The following is a 13384-nucleotide window of genomic DNA, read 5'->3' on the forward strand; positions in this document are numbered from 1 at the left end:
CAAAAGTTATTTTTATTTTGTGATTCTCATTGAGCCACTATAATTCCGATTTTTGACATAATATTGGCGGACTGACACTTGTCAATCACTTTTTGCACTTTTGGTTTTGCAACCATTGAGTTGTCTTGATGCTTGTATGACCCTTGGTTGACTTGTTGACAAGGACAGTAGTTATAGCGCTACTGCTGAGATCCCGTCTGGTCAGAAAGGTGACATTTAGGCTTTCTGGATTAGAAATCTTGATCCCTTAATAGAGCTGTTGTCTTTCTCGGAATGGCTGTATGCACATTGCTGAAGACTGTGTGGCATAAAATGAACATGGTGGGCACATACTAGCTTCAATGCTGTTTCCTCCATTGAAGATGACTGGCCTACTAAGGAGGATTTGCAATCTCTAAAGAAAACTGCCACGTTGAATGAATCAGTTAAACTGAACACAGGTAAACGCAGGTATAAGAATAGTGGTTTTGCTAGTTAGCTAAAACACTAACAGCCACTAGATATGGCTCTGTGGAAAAGCATTACATTTGTGGTTGTTGGGGTGACCTAAGCCAGAGTGAAGGAGCTCAACTGGATTCAACAAAAACATTGGTCGTTGTGAGGCCTGGTGTGAACTCGGGTCCACTTAAGCGTTGAAGGCGGTGCCAACGCTTGCTTGCTTGCTCTTAAAGCTCTGCTTTCAAGGATTAACCTCGAAGCATCTGTCTTCAAAAGCACACTATTCCCGGCACAACTTTGTCCAAGCTCGCAGGTCTGTCTAGAGAGGGAATTAAATAGGCAAACTTGAGCTTCAGGTTTTAATGCAGTGCAATATAAAACTTTCTGAGCAGCAAAACTTCTATGACATTTATTGACAACACTCACTGGACTTTCTTTGGACCTCCATTGGATTTTAAATGATATGAACTATTCCGAGACGTAATCTGTCTGAAATGAACGTTGGCGTCTGATCTCTTCAAGAAAGTATGGGAATAGGCAGTTCCTTTGCACCAAAGTCTGATCAAATCTTTACCATAAGGTATGTTTGCTTATGACTGGATGTCTTGAGAATGTGTGGATAGAGCTTGTTTGTTTGTTTATTTATTTATTTTGGAATTCAGACCCCTTCAAACACAAATTTTCCTTTTTGTCAGTTTAGTATCATTATTATCTCGCTCTAACCTCCAGAGTATTTTGACACACTAATATCCTTACAATAGATCAATTGTTGGACGTTGGGATCTCCGATATGTCTTGAATAAACTCAAGAAATATCTCAGTGTGGGAAAAATTAAGAAATATCTTATTGATCATATATTTCAGAGATCATTTCTCAACTAGATTGAGAATGCAAAGTACCAAGATGATTGAGTTACATTTCTACTTCTGCTCTTTAAAATATCATTTTTTTTTTCTCTGATAAGCATCACACAATCATGTAAATAATGCATAAATATCATCTGCCTTAATACAACAAACTAAAGTTTATTGTAGAGGACATGTTTACGTTGTGTTTCTTTCTAAGCGAGACAAATGTGCTTTGAATTCGGTAGAAGCGTTACAAGAGTTTGCTTAGCTGTCTCTCCGTGTTCTTGTCACAGAGTAAGCTTGGCACCGAGGCAGAACCTCCCACGGTTCATTCTCAAAGGAATCTTCCAGGGTGTTAAAGTGGTTCGTGGACCTGACTGGGACTGGGGGAACCAAGACGGTGAGTGGGTTGGGACGGTGGTTCTGTTTTCCCCCTCCCTGAACTTGATTCCTGATTGGAGTCCTCTGCCACTATGTGTTATCTGTTGAATTGTGCCTTTCTTCAGCCACAACCCATAGAAGTGAACCCTCACATCTTGTTATCATGTCTGCATGTGCCAACTTGCTATTTTGCCAGTCACTCATCTCTGTTTGTTGCGCAGATGTGCATTTCTTTGTCTCTTTCCTTCTCTCCGACCTTCTACCATCCTAAACCTCGCCACATTGTGGATATAAAAAAATGTTACAGTTTAGAGAATTGCCCTGTCTTTCAGATGCAAGAAGATGTCCGGAAAGATGAAACGTAGACAATGTATTTAGTCCTGGTCCTATTGTCTTTGAACAAAGCTTTACGCCCATTTTTGGGCCTGCGCGAATGAGTCAAAATGTCCTTTTGATGGCTAAACACCTGAGGGTTATGTGAGGTCATTCATCTGGTCTGGATACTACTATATGTGGATTTGTGCATACAGGACGCCGTGGACTTGCGCCATAACCTCCAGCCTAGTATGTAGCCTTTCAGGTCACTGGTTTATCTGCTACGTTTGGGCACAGAGGAAGCATCATGTGACTGCTGTAGAGCTCGCACAAATTATCCCACTAATAGTGAATATTGTCTTTGTGCCTCAGTCATGAACAAAAAATGGTGTTTCGCCATTCTGCACTCCGAAACGTGCATCACCGCCTTCTATTTCCACCAGCTGATTACTTCTACTTTAATCTGTTGTTGACATTTCTTTCTTTTCCAACGTAACAGCGTGACTTTTCCGTTTTAAATAATCTCTCTCTCAATCTCCTGTTTACCAACACTCTGATTATCTCGTGCCTATTTGTGTTTGCGTGTGTGTAGGCGGGGAGGGTAAGGTTGGGAAAGTAGTGGACATTCGTGGCTGGGATACAGAGTCTGGTCGCAGCGTGGCTAGTGTGACCTGGACTAATGGCACTACCAATGTCTACCGAATGGGCCATAAGGGCAAAGTGGACCTCAAATACGTGTCTGATGGCCAAGGAGGCTTCTACTACAAAGACCATTTGCCAGTCCTTGGTAAGAGCGATTACTCTATTAATTGCACATTCCTTAAATATCATGAGCTCATCCTTCAAACGGATGCCAGGTTTGCACAAAAAAAAAAAATATCTTGCATAATATTCATCATTCTGCTATTTTAGAAGCAGATGCCTTTGCCTCACTTGATTCTTAATGTTTGTCCATCCAGGAGAGCATGCAGAGCTGCAGCGCCAGGAGAGTGCTGATGGCCACTCTTTCCAACAGGGTGACAAGGTCAAATGTCTCTTGGAGGTTGATATTCTGCGACAGATGCAGGAGGGCCATGGGGGATGGAATCCCAAAATGGCAGAGGTATTCTAGTACTGTTCTCTGTGAATAACGATACATGCGGTTTTATTTTCCTTTGATCGGATATGTTACCATTAACACCCCAGGAGGGATGGGCATGATATATTTATGCTTAAATCCTTTGAGTTAAGAATTTTGTTGTCTCACACACATTATGATTCAGTGTAGCTATGTCTTAAAGAAAAGGAGGCAAAAGTCGGTGTAAAAATCAAAAGAAGAGAGAATTTCTTCAATACACGAAGCAGATGGCGTAAGGTTAACCCGAGTGGCAACGTTTTTTCTGACTGTCGAGGTTGGAATAAGAATTCAGAAGATCATTTGCCAAATTCCACTATATGAGACTATGGAGTCCAGACAGGCAGAACTATTCTGCTCAATATGGCATTGGCTTTAAAACACAAGTCAAAGATATAAAAAGGTTCCTCTCTAAAAATGATGGTATACACTATTTTGCTGGTGGCTCAAATGGACTTTGGTGTTTGTTGTAGTGAAAGAAAGCAAGAGTGTAAGCCCTTGAGGTCCTTGCTACCAAAGGGAACATTAAGGTCAAAGCCATGCAGAGGGAGACCCAGGGCCAAACGGCCTCTTTGTGTTTGCAGTATATTTTCCGGATCGGGACAGTTCATAGAATCACTGACCGGGGAGATGTCAGAGTCCAATACAGCAACAACATCCGCTGGACTTTTCATCCGGGGGCCCTCACCAAGGTACTCCATAGCAGTTTCATTGTTGCAGAACATTCATCCTCGAATTCAAACAGTTTTACATTAAAAATAACCATGCTTCTCCTAGGTGAACACGTTTGGGGTTGGTGAACTTGTACGAGTATTGGAGGACATTGATAGTGTCAAGAGACTGCAGGCCGGCCACGGAGAATGGACAGACAGCATGTCTCCCGTACGCTACCAGCATTCATTTTTACTCTAGTCAAATGACCTGGAATGTCTTGATATTCTCTAAAAGACTGTGAGAACACAGGGGCAAAACGTGACATCATTGAATCATAAGTTACGCTCATCCGCATTATTGAATATGTTTCCGCCAGGTGCTCGGCCAGGTTGGTAAGGTGCTGAAAGTATATGCCGACGGTGACCTCCGCGTGGCGTTTGCCAGTCAGACGTGGACGTTCAACCCGGCGTGTCTCTCGGCCCAGCCCGTGGAGGTGGATGCCAACCTCATGACGACCGAGAACCCCAACGAATCTGGAAGTAAGGCCTCTGCCAGGACCAAGGGGCTTACCTCCAAAAATCCAGCCTGTCTGTCTGTCTGTCTGTTCATCCTCCCTTGTTCTCCTCTCAACTGCGCTCTGGCTACTCTGCATGCATGTATTCACAGGCATTCATTCTGTCTCTTTTTAATTTGTGTACTTGGTATTTACTTCTTGAAATGACTTTTCTCCGTTGCATGATGTTGACTGACGATTCAACATTCCGTCCTGGTTGGGATGTATTTTGCGCATGCATTGGAAGGAATCCGTGTGCGTGTCACTTGGCATGGCCGGGGCATTTTGACTCATTCTTGAAGTTTGTCTGTGATCTCAGCTTGACATTTCTAAAGCGTCCTTTTACGTTGCATTTATGTTTCAGGCTTCTGAATAGCTTTTAGACACCTTTGCTCAGCATATTGTCAAAAGTGGACTTGCAAAGAAATGAAGGATTCTTTCTGTTCTCTTTGTCATCCCATCCCTTCTCTGTCTACCTCCACCACTTCTCAGGTACAGTCATTTCTGTGTTGGAGAAACTGCTATCCCAGTCCACAGAGCAGGACAATCCCAGCCGGCTCGTCATTGAGGCAGCGCAAGGCAGTGCCAATAAAGTCAGAGAGTTGTTGCAAAAGTATCCTGATAAGGTGAGTGCAGCACTTTTACTTTTTGCATCATGTCAAAGGTTGTACTTTGGTGGAAGACTAATTTACCTCCAGGCTAATCTTTAATTTTTTGAGGTCACATTGTTTTTGCTTAAAATCCTGAATTGCCATTTCAATAAAAATGTACATTTATTGCCAATGGACCAATGAATGATAATTACCAAACAAAACATATATTAAGAGAATGATTAATCTTACATCAAATAATTAAGAAAATACTTAACACCTATATTATGTACTAATGGATAAAACAGTATAAAGCACATTGGGTCCTTGAGATACAAGTTTAATTCGTTCCATGAACCCCACCCTTTATTTGAAACATTTGTATCTCAAATTATCTTTCTCCATTGAATTGTAAAGAAATGTCAATAATCTGTTCTAGCTTCTGCCAAAAATTCAACCAAAAAAAGTTTGTAATGTTCTTTGTATAATACGGAAAATAGCATTGTATTATGTTGTGCATCATGATTCTTCTGGTGTCCTTGACTTGGCCATTAGGGATCAATGAAATACAGTTGAGTTTCACAATTACTCTAGATCAGTCATTATTCAGAGAATAATGAAATGTGCCTTATATTGTCTCTCTGCTGGTGTTGATGCACTCTTTCTGTAGTTTAGATGCTGTGCATTAACCCATCTATGGCGTTTAGCATTCTTTGTTACCACTAAGGTATCAGACTTTCAAAAGCAAAGCTATGCAGTTGTTTCAAATACGCAATGTGGAATTCTCTTTATTGTTTTAGGTTTAGTTTGACTTAAATTGGGAGAGGCGCAAAGAATTGTTCTTTATCAGCCAAACTACTGCTTGTTATAAAGTGACTGGAGTTCAACGCCGCCACAGTAGTTTCTAGATCTGAAGGAGCAAAAACAATGCAGGGCTGCGAGAGAGACGTGTGAACGTCTTCTATCAAAGTGGAACTGGCATCAATACCACCCACACAGAGTAATGCCTTGACCCACGTCAACCCTTGTGATTCACATGGAAGGAGGGAGGGCAGACCATGACTCACATGCGACATCAATAACTCTAGGTGATAATGAGCCTACTAGATGTGCGCAGCAAAATGCTGAAAAGTGATAAATGCAAGTCATTCTTGTGGGGGATGATAAGGCTTTATTTCAAGATGATTATCTTGCCCCTAAGTATCATATTAACTGTATAACTTAATATAAAAATGAAGAAGATGAAATTAACCAAATTGTGACAAATGAGGCTTTGGCCCGTCGCCAACGATCTATATTTATATCTGCTGGTGACGATGATGCTCCACTACACGTATTAGGATTACATACCACGTGTATGAGAAACGTGGTTGCCATTCACGCTCAGATTATTCTCAGACAGAATTAGTTTGTCTCTGCTCGTGGTCAGTCCACCACCAATGAATCGTCAACTACGCTTATGCTCCTGGCAGGTGGACATCAAGAACCAGGGGAAGACGGCGCTACAGGTCGCCGCACACCAAGGCCACATGGAGGTGGTGAAGGCCCTGCTCCAGGCCAACAGTGCCGTTGAAGTCAAGGATGAAGATGGAGACACAGCGTTACACTACACCGCCTTCGGGTGAGGAAGCAGCTGCTCTTTAGTGATCTAAAAACAGGAATAATTGTCGAGCGATTGACAAGTGATAATCCACACAGATGAGACTTTTACTTGCCTAATGGGCCAGCCATATCTTCCCCTCAGACCAGAACACGCTCAGATGGGCTACAGCTCAAAGTCTCATCGGGGATTAACACAATAGTTAAACAGCTTTGTCAAGTTGGTGGCTGTGAAGATAAGAAACAGACAGTTTGAGTTGTAGCCGTGGTGTTTTACAATGACACTGAGTGTGCATGTTTTGATTTATCCAGTAACCAGGCAGAGATTGCACGGCTGCTGTTGAGCAAGGGAGCAAATGTTAACCTCTTGAACAACTCCATGTGTACGGCACTCCACATTGCTGTCAACAAGGGCTTCACAGATGTCGTGCGCGTGCTCACTGAACATTCCGCCGATGTTAATCTCCAGGTGAGAGAGCTTCCTGCAATGCCACACGATATTGTTCTTGTATATGTGCTATTCATTTCACCGAGGCTTTGCCGTGGCCCTTCTAAAGCACTCGCACAATTGCACCAACATTTATGTCGTTTGACTGTGATACTTAGCTTCAACCCTATTAAAGTAATTGAGTGTCTCTTGTGATGCTGCCTCAGACCTCAGAGCATATTCTTCTGCTTGACTGGTCTGACCACTCAACTAAAAATGGAATCGCAGTCTCGTGGTCGTTGTGTTTTCTGACATCTTTACATCCATTTTTATGGACGTCCCAATCACAAGTTTGCTTTTAAACAAAAATGTGGATATTATTTGCGCAGCTTTACACGAGTCTTTCACGAATGAATTGTGGATTCATGATTGACAGGTCATTGGCAAGAGTTATATGGCAAGATTACACATTTTCCAGAGAACTCTTTTGTGGGCTGGAGCTTTAGTAAAGACGGCTTTAGAGGTTTACAACAATTTATTGTCACCATTTGAATTGCAATAGTATTATAATTGCATTGTCATAGCTATACAGTATAACATGGACATTACATCCCATTACATTACATTACATTACATTTCTATCTTGTAATGATTTGTTATTTTATTGATTAAATAGTCCCGAGTGTGTCAGCATTGTATGTTTTGCGTCATGAAAAAAAATGGTTGACTAGAATGACACCTACTGCCTACCCCCTCAGGATTCTTATGGGGACACACCTCTACACGATGCCATTGCAAAAGATTTCCGCAATATCATTGAGATCCTGGTAGTGGTGCCCAACATAGACTTCACTCAACAAAACCACAGAGGATTCAACCTCTTGCACCATGCTGCACTCAAAGGAAACAAACTGTGAGTAAAATTCATTCGGTCTTAGAGCGCTTGAGTTTTTAATGTTATATATTGCTGTGCAGGAATCGGTGGTAATTCGAATTGATTAGAGAATTGCCCATAAAAAAAAAAATAAAAAATAGATGCTGAAAGTCAAAGTGTGTAATATATAAACGTACACATACTTTGAACAAAAGGTAAACATACTACAGAATGTTTAGGAAACATACAACTACTTCATTCTTACACGATTTACAATTGGTGCCACACCCAGATAATAAAATGGTCTCAAGATGGTGCTTTGTGATCAGCCGCCATTGTAAGAACACAATACCTTAAAATAAGGCCAGTATTGACCTGAGGCAATGACTGGTATAGGTATATATTTTTTTTTTTATAGTTTCTTAATGGTTTCAGCACAATTCCAGTTCATTACATTTGTGCTGGGTAACTCAGACTTATTTCGCTCAAGGTAAAAAGAAAAAATCCCCCCAAAAAATCACTTGTGTTGTAACACTGTTTTGAAACAGCCACATGAAATCTACAGTTTTTCCACCTGCTGGATTTTTTTTTAAATTTTTTACATATTAAATCTTAAGACCAGCCTGATTTTTATGACTTGATATTTTTCACAGTCCACCAAGTCTACCTAACCATGATGAGGTTTGTGCCCCTGTGCTGCAGGGCTTTTATGACCTCATTTGAACTTTCCTTTCAAATTATAGCAAAACCGCACAGTGGAAAATTGTCCCCGGCTCTTTTTAAAGAGCTGCCATGAAGACAAAAACAAGACCGAAAAACACCAGCGTCCTTATATAGTATTTCCCTACAAAAGCAATGCCACTTCATTTGAGGTTTCTTTCTGAGACTTTAAAATACTTCATGTAATTTGGTGGATAATGGTTGGGGAAACTATACTATAACGGGAGGGCGCTGTTGTTCAGTTTAAACTGTTTCTGTCTACAAAGCATCAGAAACAAATCAATCAATCAATCAATCAATCAATCAATCAATCAATCAATCAAGAAAGAAAGAAAGAAAGAAAGAAAGAAAGAAAGAAAGAAAGAAAGAAAGAAAGAAAGAAAGAAAGAAAGAAAGAAAGAAAGAAAGAAAGAAAGAAAGAAAGAAAGAAAGAAAGAAAGAAAGAGAAAGAATTATAGATAAATAAATATAAAAGAACTGTACAGATGTAAAAGTTGTGTTTGGCAAGCAGACAAAAATACTCCACCAAGAGTACCGTTCACGCCGTATAGTCTGCATATATTGTGTGCAGTGTTGCTTCATTGAGCAGTGCTCTCTAGCATTCATTAACTCAATTCTATGACTCTATGCTCCGATTAATTGAATCCTACAACAATGAACCATTTTCTTGGACTTGTCTTAAACATGTCTTTTCATCACTTGCATATTTGTTTTTATTTTCTCCTTGATTAGACCAATGTGTGACATTTGTCTCAAAGCTTATCTCTAAAAGTGGCTTTCCGGGGACAAAATGAGGCCCTTCACTAGATGAGTGTTTGGTTTATGAGGGATTTACTGTACTTATTTTGAGGAAATGGGGGTGGGTGTAAGTTCACAAGAAGTCCTGGAAAGGTCCTGAGAAATACGAAACGGGGCAAATAACTGCCGTGTTTTGTTTTGTTTTTACCACTGATGAAATCCCAGTTAACCACAATGTGAAATGAAGTGTCTTGTTGGGAACCAGAGCAGGAGAAGGCAATAAATTTACTTCTGAGTCTTCTGAGATGCTTGAAAGGCATTCCCTTCGAGGACATTTTCGCAAAAGGCAAATCAAAAATTGGAGCTGTGCAAGATATTGTTACTCTGGGCATCAATTTCAGTTCCATCATTTGAATTTATGCTCGCAATAGCAGGACTTGAAATGTATGTCTTTGTCTTTTTTGTACCGTTGTTTTCAGTGGATATATGTAAGTCGACATAGATAAGAAGAAAAAGCACTTTATGGCTATTTTGAAAAGACAAACTTAATCTCTACACAACAAATGGTGTCCCTTTAACTAATGCACTCAAACATATTAAAACACTCATGCAGATTAGATAAAATATTTAAATAAAGGTAAAGAAAAAAACACGATTGAGCTAATGGCTATACCTACTTGAAAATATAATGTTTTAACCTTAAGTATGGTTGGACTATAACAATGATCAATACTACAGTACATGTAGACCTTGAATAAAAGACTCAGTTGACCTCTTTGCTCTATTAAGCATTGTTTCTTTTCTAATGAACCTGTTTTTAAATAATAAATTAGTCAGGAGTATTTGCTTTCATTTATTATTTTCATGTCGCTAAAACAGTGCAAGGTGTCAATTTCAACCCTCTCCCCCAAGATTATGCTATAAAGGTAGTTCCATAAATGTGCAACTATAGCACATATAGCACACATGAATAGTAAATGAATAAATAAAATGTAGTTGCATATTCATGAATATATCATACATATTAATGGTAAATAAAGCAGTGAAACATTGCAGTGTAACACAGGCATTGTGACCACAGGGTGACTGAGAGCTAATTCTTCTTGAGTACTGCTTAATGCCTAGCGGTGCTTCTGAATTAATAAATGTGCTCAAATGACCATTAATTATAGGTTAGTATTAATAATTCATAATAATCACTAATGATATTCACTTACTGTAAATACGTAATTTATCACAATAATTATCAACAATGATTTACCAAGGTAGCTTATAGATAAATATTAATACACAACAATTAATTTCTATGGATCTTTGCAAGGGTGCGAATATTCACGTAATCATTTCAACATTCATAGTAAATCGCTAATGTCCTACCACTAATGAGGAATTTTTAGAACAAGACCGGCTACTCGTGTGGTGATTGGTGACCTCTGGTCCAGGATAAACACATGGCCCTAAATTACACATTGACTCACACACAAATGTACACCAACAAAGTTGGACTGCGGACACTAGTGACCTCCAACACACATCTCCCCTCTGGCCAACACTCATTAGAATACAATAGATGCGGCATTGTATGAAAGATTTCACCTTCTCTTGGCATACTACCACTGTGTCATGTTCTCTACTGCAAATGACTTTGTAATTTGTAAGTTATTATACTTAAGCCACGTTAAAAGTTGCCTTCCTGCAAAAAAAAAAAAAAAATGTACGTAGTTAGTATACTTGTGGAAATATTGTAATGGCAATATTATCTCAGCCGGTCTTCTTAAGGGAAAACATGGCTCTCAAGTATCTTGTTAAATTTTCATGGTCCTTAGAAAGGACCAACATTGTTTTTTTTATAGTAAAATAATCTACTATTACCGAGCAGTTAGTTCAGTCAAATGTTGTGAAGCAACAAAAAATATGTACAGTATTCATCAAGACCAATATGATATGGGTTGTTCTCAGAAATGGTGGTCCGCCCCAGGCCGCAGATCGTGACACAGTTAGAGTCAATATTTGTTCCCCCTTAACATCAAATACCACATCGGACTTTTTACGACATTGCATACATATATTTATATATATATAATGCAGGGATAAAATAATCTTGCGGGGTTTTGTGCTGTTGTGTGTGTGAATGTAATTTTCAGCACGAATAAGAGCCACTGCAACTACTTCTGGATCGTGACAATCTAACGCAACCTTATTGCGGTCGGAGCATGTGGTGTTCCGGAAATGAAAAAAAAAAACGGCTGGTGGCTCTGGTGACATAGCGTTGATATCAAAGCTTTAGCAGACGGGAAGTGATCGCTGGCAGTTTTAAGAGGCTGAAAACAAGCCAAAAATAATTGCAAATAATTCATCACTGTGGAAGGGACCAGGCGAATACGTTAGCTGAATGCTAACGATTTGATTCGGCCCCCGTTCGCTGCTCCTTTTAATCGATTCTTATTAACGGTGAGAAACAACAGCAGCCACACAAAGTGAACCTTCATTGGCGATCAGTCTATTGACGCCCAGACAACGACATCTATATTCTTCCTATAATCCTCAGTTGTCACCCGTGGCAACGTCAGCAAATGACTTCCGAGTGAATTTGTCATTTTATCTGGTTATACATGACCAATATTTCAATTCTGACAGGCTTTTATGTATGCCTGAAGCGTGCTGTGCTGTCTGTGGTAGTTAAGAATGCACTGTGTGTCACTTAAATGGATTAGCCATGACAATATTTTAATGCCGCATAGCCACTTGTGTCAAACAAACCCGATTTGTAATTGCGCGGCTTATTGGATGCCTTGGCAGGGCCACGGAAAAGATTCTAGGGCGAGCGCGACAATTGGTGGACGTTAAGAAGGACGACGGCTTTTCCGCCCTGCATCTGGCCTCCCTCAATAACCACCGTGACGTCGGTGAGATCCTCATTAAAGAGGTGAGTGTGTCAAGTCAAACGACGTTGGAGATTTAATTGTACATGTTAGGTGTTCTTTAATGAGGCTTCCGATCCCCACAGGGACGCTGTGACATCAACATCCGCAACAACCGAAACCAGACGCCGCTGCAGCTGGCGGTGACGCAGGGACACACCGATCTGATCCAGCTTCTGGTGGTCGAAGGCGCCAACGTGAATATGGAGGATGAGGACGGCGATACAGCCATGCATGTGGCCCTGCTGCGACCACAGCTGGCCAATGTGATGCTAGGCCCCGCTATGGGAAGCAGCAGCAGCAGCAGCACAAGCACAGAGGAGAGCGGCGAGGGCTGTTCCTCCACGTCTCTCTACTGCAGGGTAAATGATGGGGTTATGTTGTTGACAGAGATATGTCAGCAACAAAGAGTTTATTGCTTTTGGTTTCAAAAGGGTATGTTTAAAATGTATGGAAAATTCTCTTAAGATGTTAAGGGGAATTTTCACTTCAGAACGAGTTTGCGAGGTTGTGCCGTTGACTGGCTATGAGCGAGTGCATGGCAAATCTCACCCTTCACCAAGTTGATTTGTGATTGGTTTCAAACTACCAGTGGTTCAGCTCAGTGAAAATCAGTGGGTGACCAGGAGAATTGAGCTTGTAGCTTGCTTCTGAAAGAAAAGGAGCTTCTTTTATGATATAACAGAGCAAGCTAAGAATATCCCTTATCTGAAACCTTTGAATCTTCTTATGTTCTGCGCTGAGTATGTTAGGAATTTAAATGACAAGTCTCGACAAGATCACGTATTTTTTAATTAAAAAGTGATCACGGGTTGGCTAGTGAAACTGATGAGCCACATGCCTGAAAATTGAATGTGGTCATACCACTATATTTAACCCAAAATGTAGCTCTGAAGATTGCCTGTGGTTGAGCGCAGCAAGAAAAACATCACATTGTGTCTCCCCGGGGCATGTCTTGATTCTTCATGTAGAAAGGACAGACAGAAACCGCATTCAATCAATCTGTGACCTCTAAAAGAAGTCTTGTGCTCTTTTCTATCCTCAGAGGCAATATTAGTCACTCGTGAGTTCTGAACGATGGGACTTTTTGTACATTTATTTTCAGCCGTTTCTTGCTGAAGATTTTGCTTGGGAAGAATTGGCATTTTGTCTTTTAATCTTGAGCACTCCTATAGCTAAATAATGTACGCTTCAGGAGAAAATGATGTAAG

General features: G+C 40.4%; 1 protein-coding gene across 3 annotated transcripts in view; it reads left to right on the forward strand.

Moving 5' to 3' along the window:
* mib2 (MIB E3 ubiquitin protein ligase 2) overlaps nt 1-13384 on the forward strand; it is a 47539-nt gene that overhangs the window by 13174 nt on the left and 20981 nt on the right. For all 3 annotated transcript variants that reach the window (XM_085935317.1, XM_085935235.1, XM_085935152.1), the window contains exons 4-15: nt 1581-1687; nt 2576-2770; nt 2943-3085; nt 3682-3789; nt 3875-3979; nt 4128-4290; nt 4797-4930; nt 6367-6515; nt 6806-6962; nt 7679-7833; nt 12052-12178; nt 12260-12535. In XM_085935317.1, coding sequence (XP_085791443.1) covers nt 1581-1687; nt 2576-2770; nt 2943-3085; nt 3682-3789; nt 3875-3979; nt 4128-4290; nt 4797-4930; nt 6367-6515; nt 6806-6962; nt 7679-7833; nt 12052-12178; nt 12260-12535 — 1819 coding nt within the window. The remainder of the gene's footprint in view (nt 1-1580; nt 1688-2575; nt 2771-2942; nt 3086-3681; nt 3790-3874; nt 3980-4127; nt 4291-4796; nt 4931-6366; nt 6516-6805; nt 6963-7678; nt 7834-12051; nt 12179-12259; nt 12536-13384) is intronic.

The sequence above is a fragment of the Syngnathus leptorhynchus genome, chromosome 1 (assembly GCF_054491065.1).
Source record: "Syngnathus leptorhynchus isolate UIUO chromosome 1, UIUO_Slep, whole genome shotgun sequence".
Classification (NCBI taxonomy): Eukaryota; Metazoa; Chordata; class Actinopteri; order Syngnathiformes; family Syngnathidae; genus Syngnathus; species Syngnathus leptorhynchus.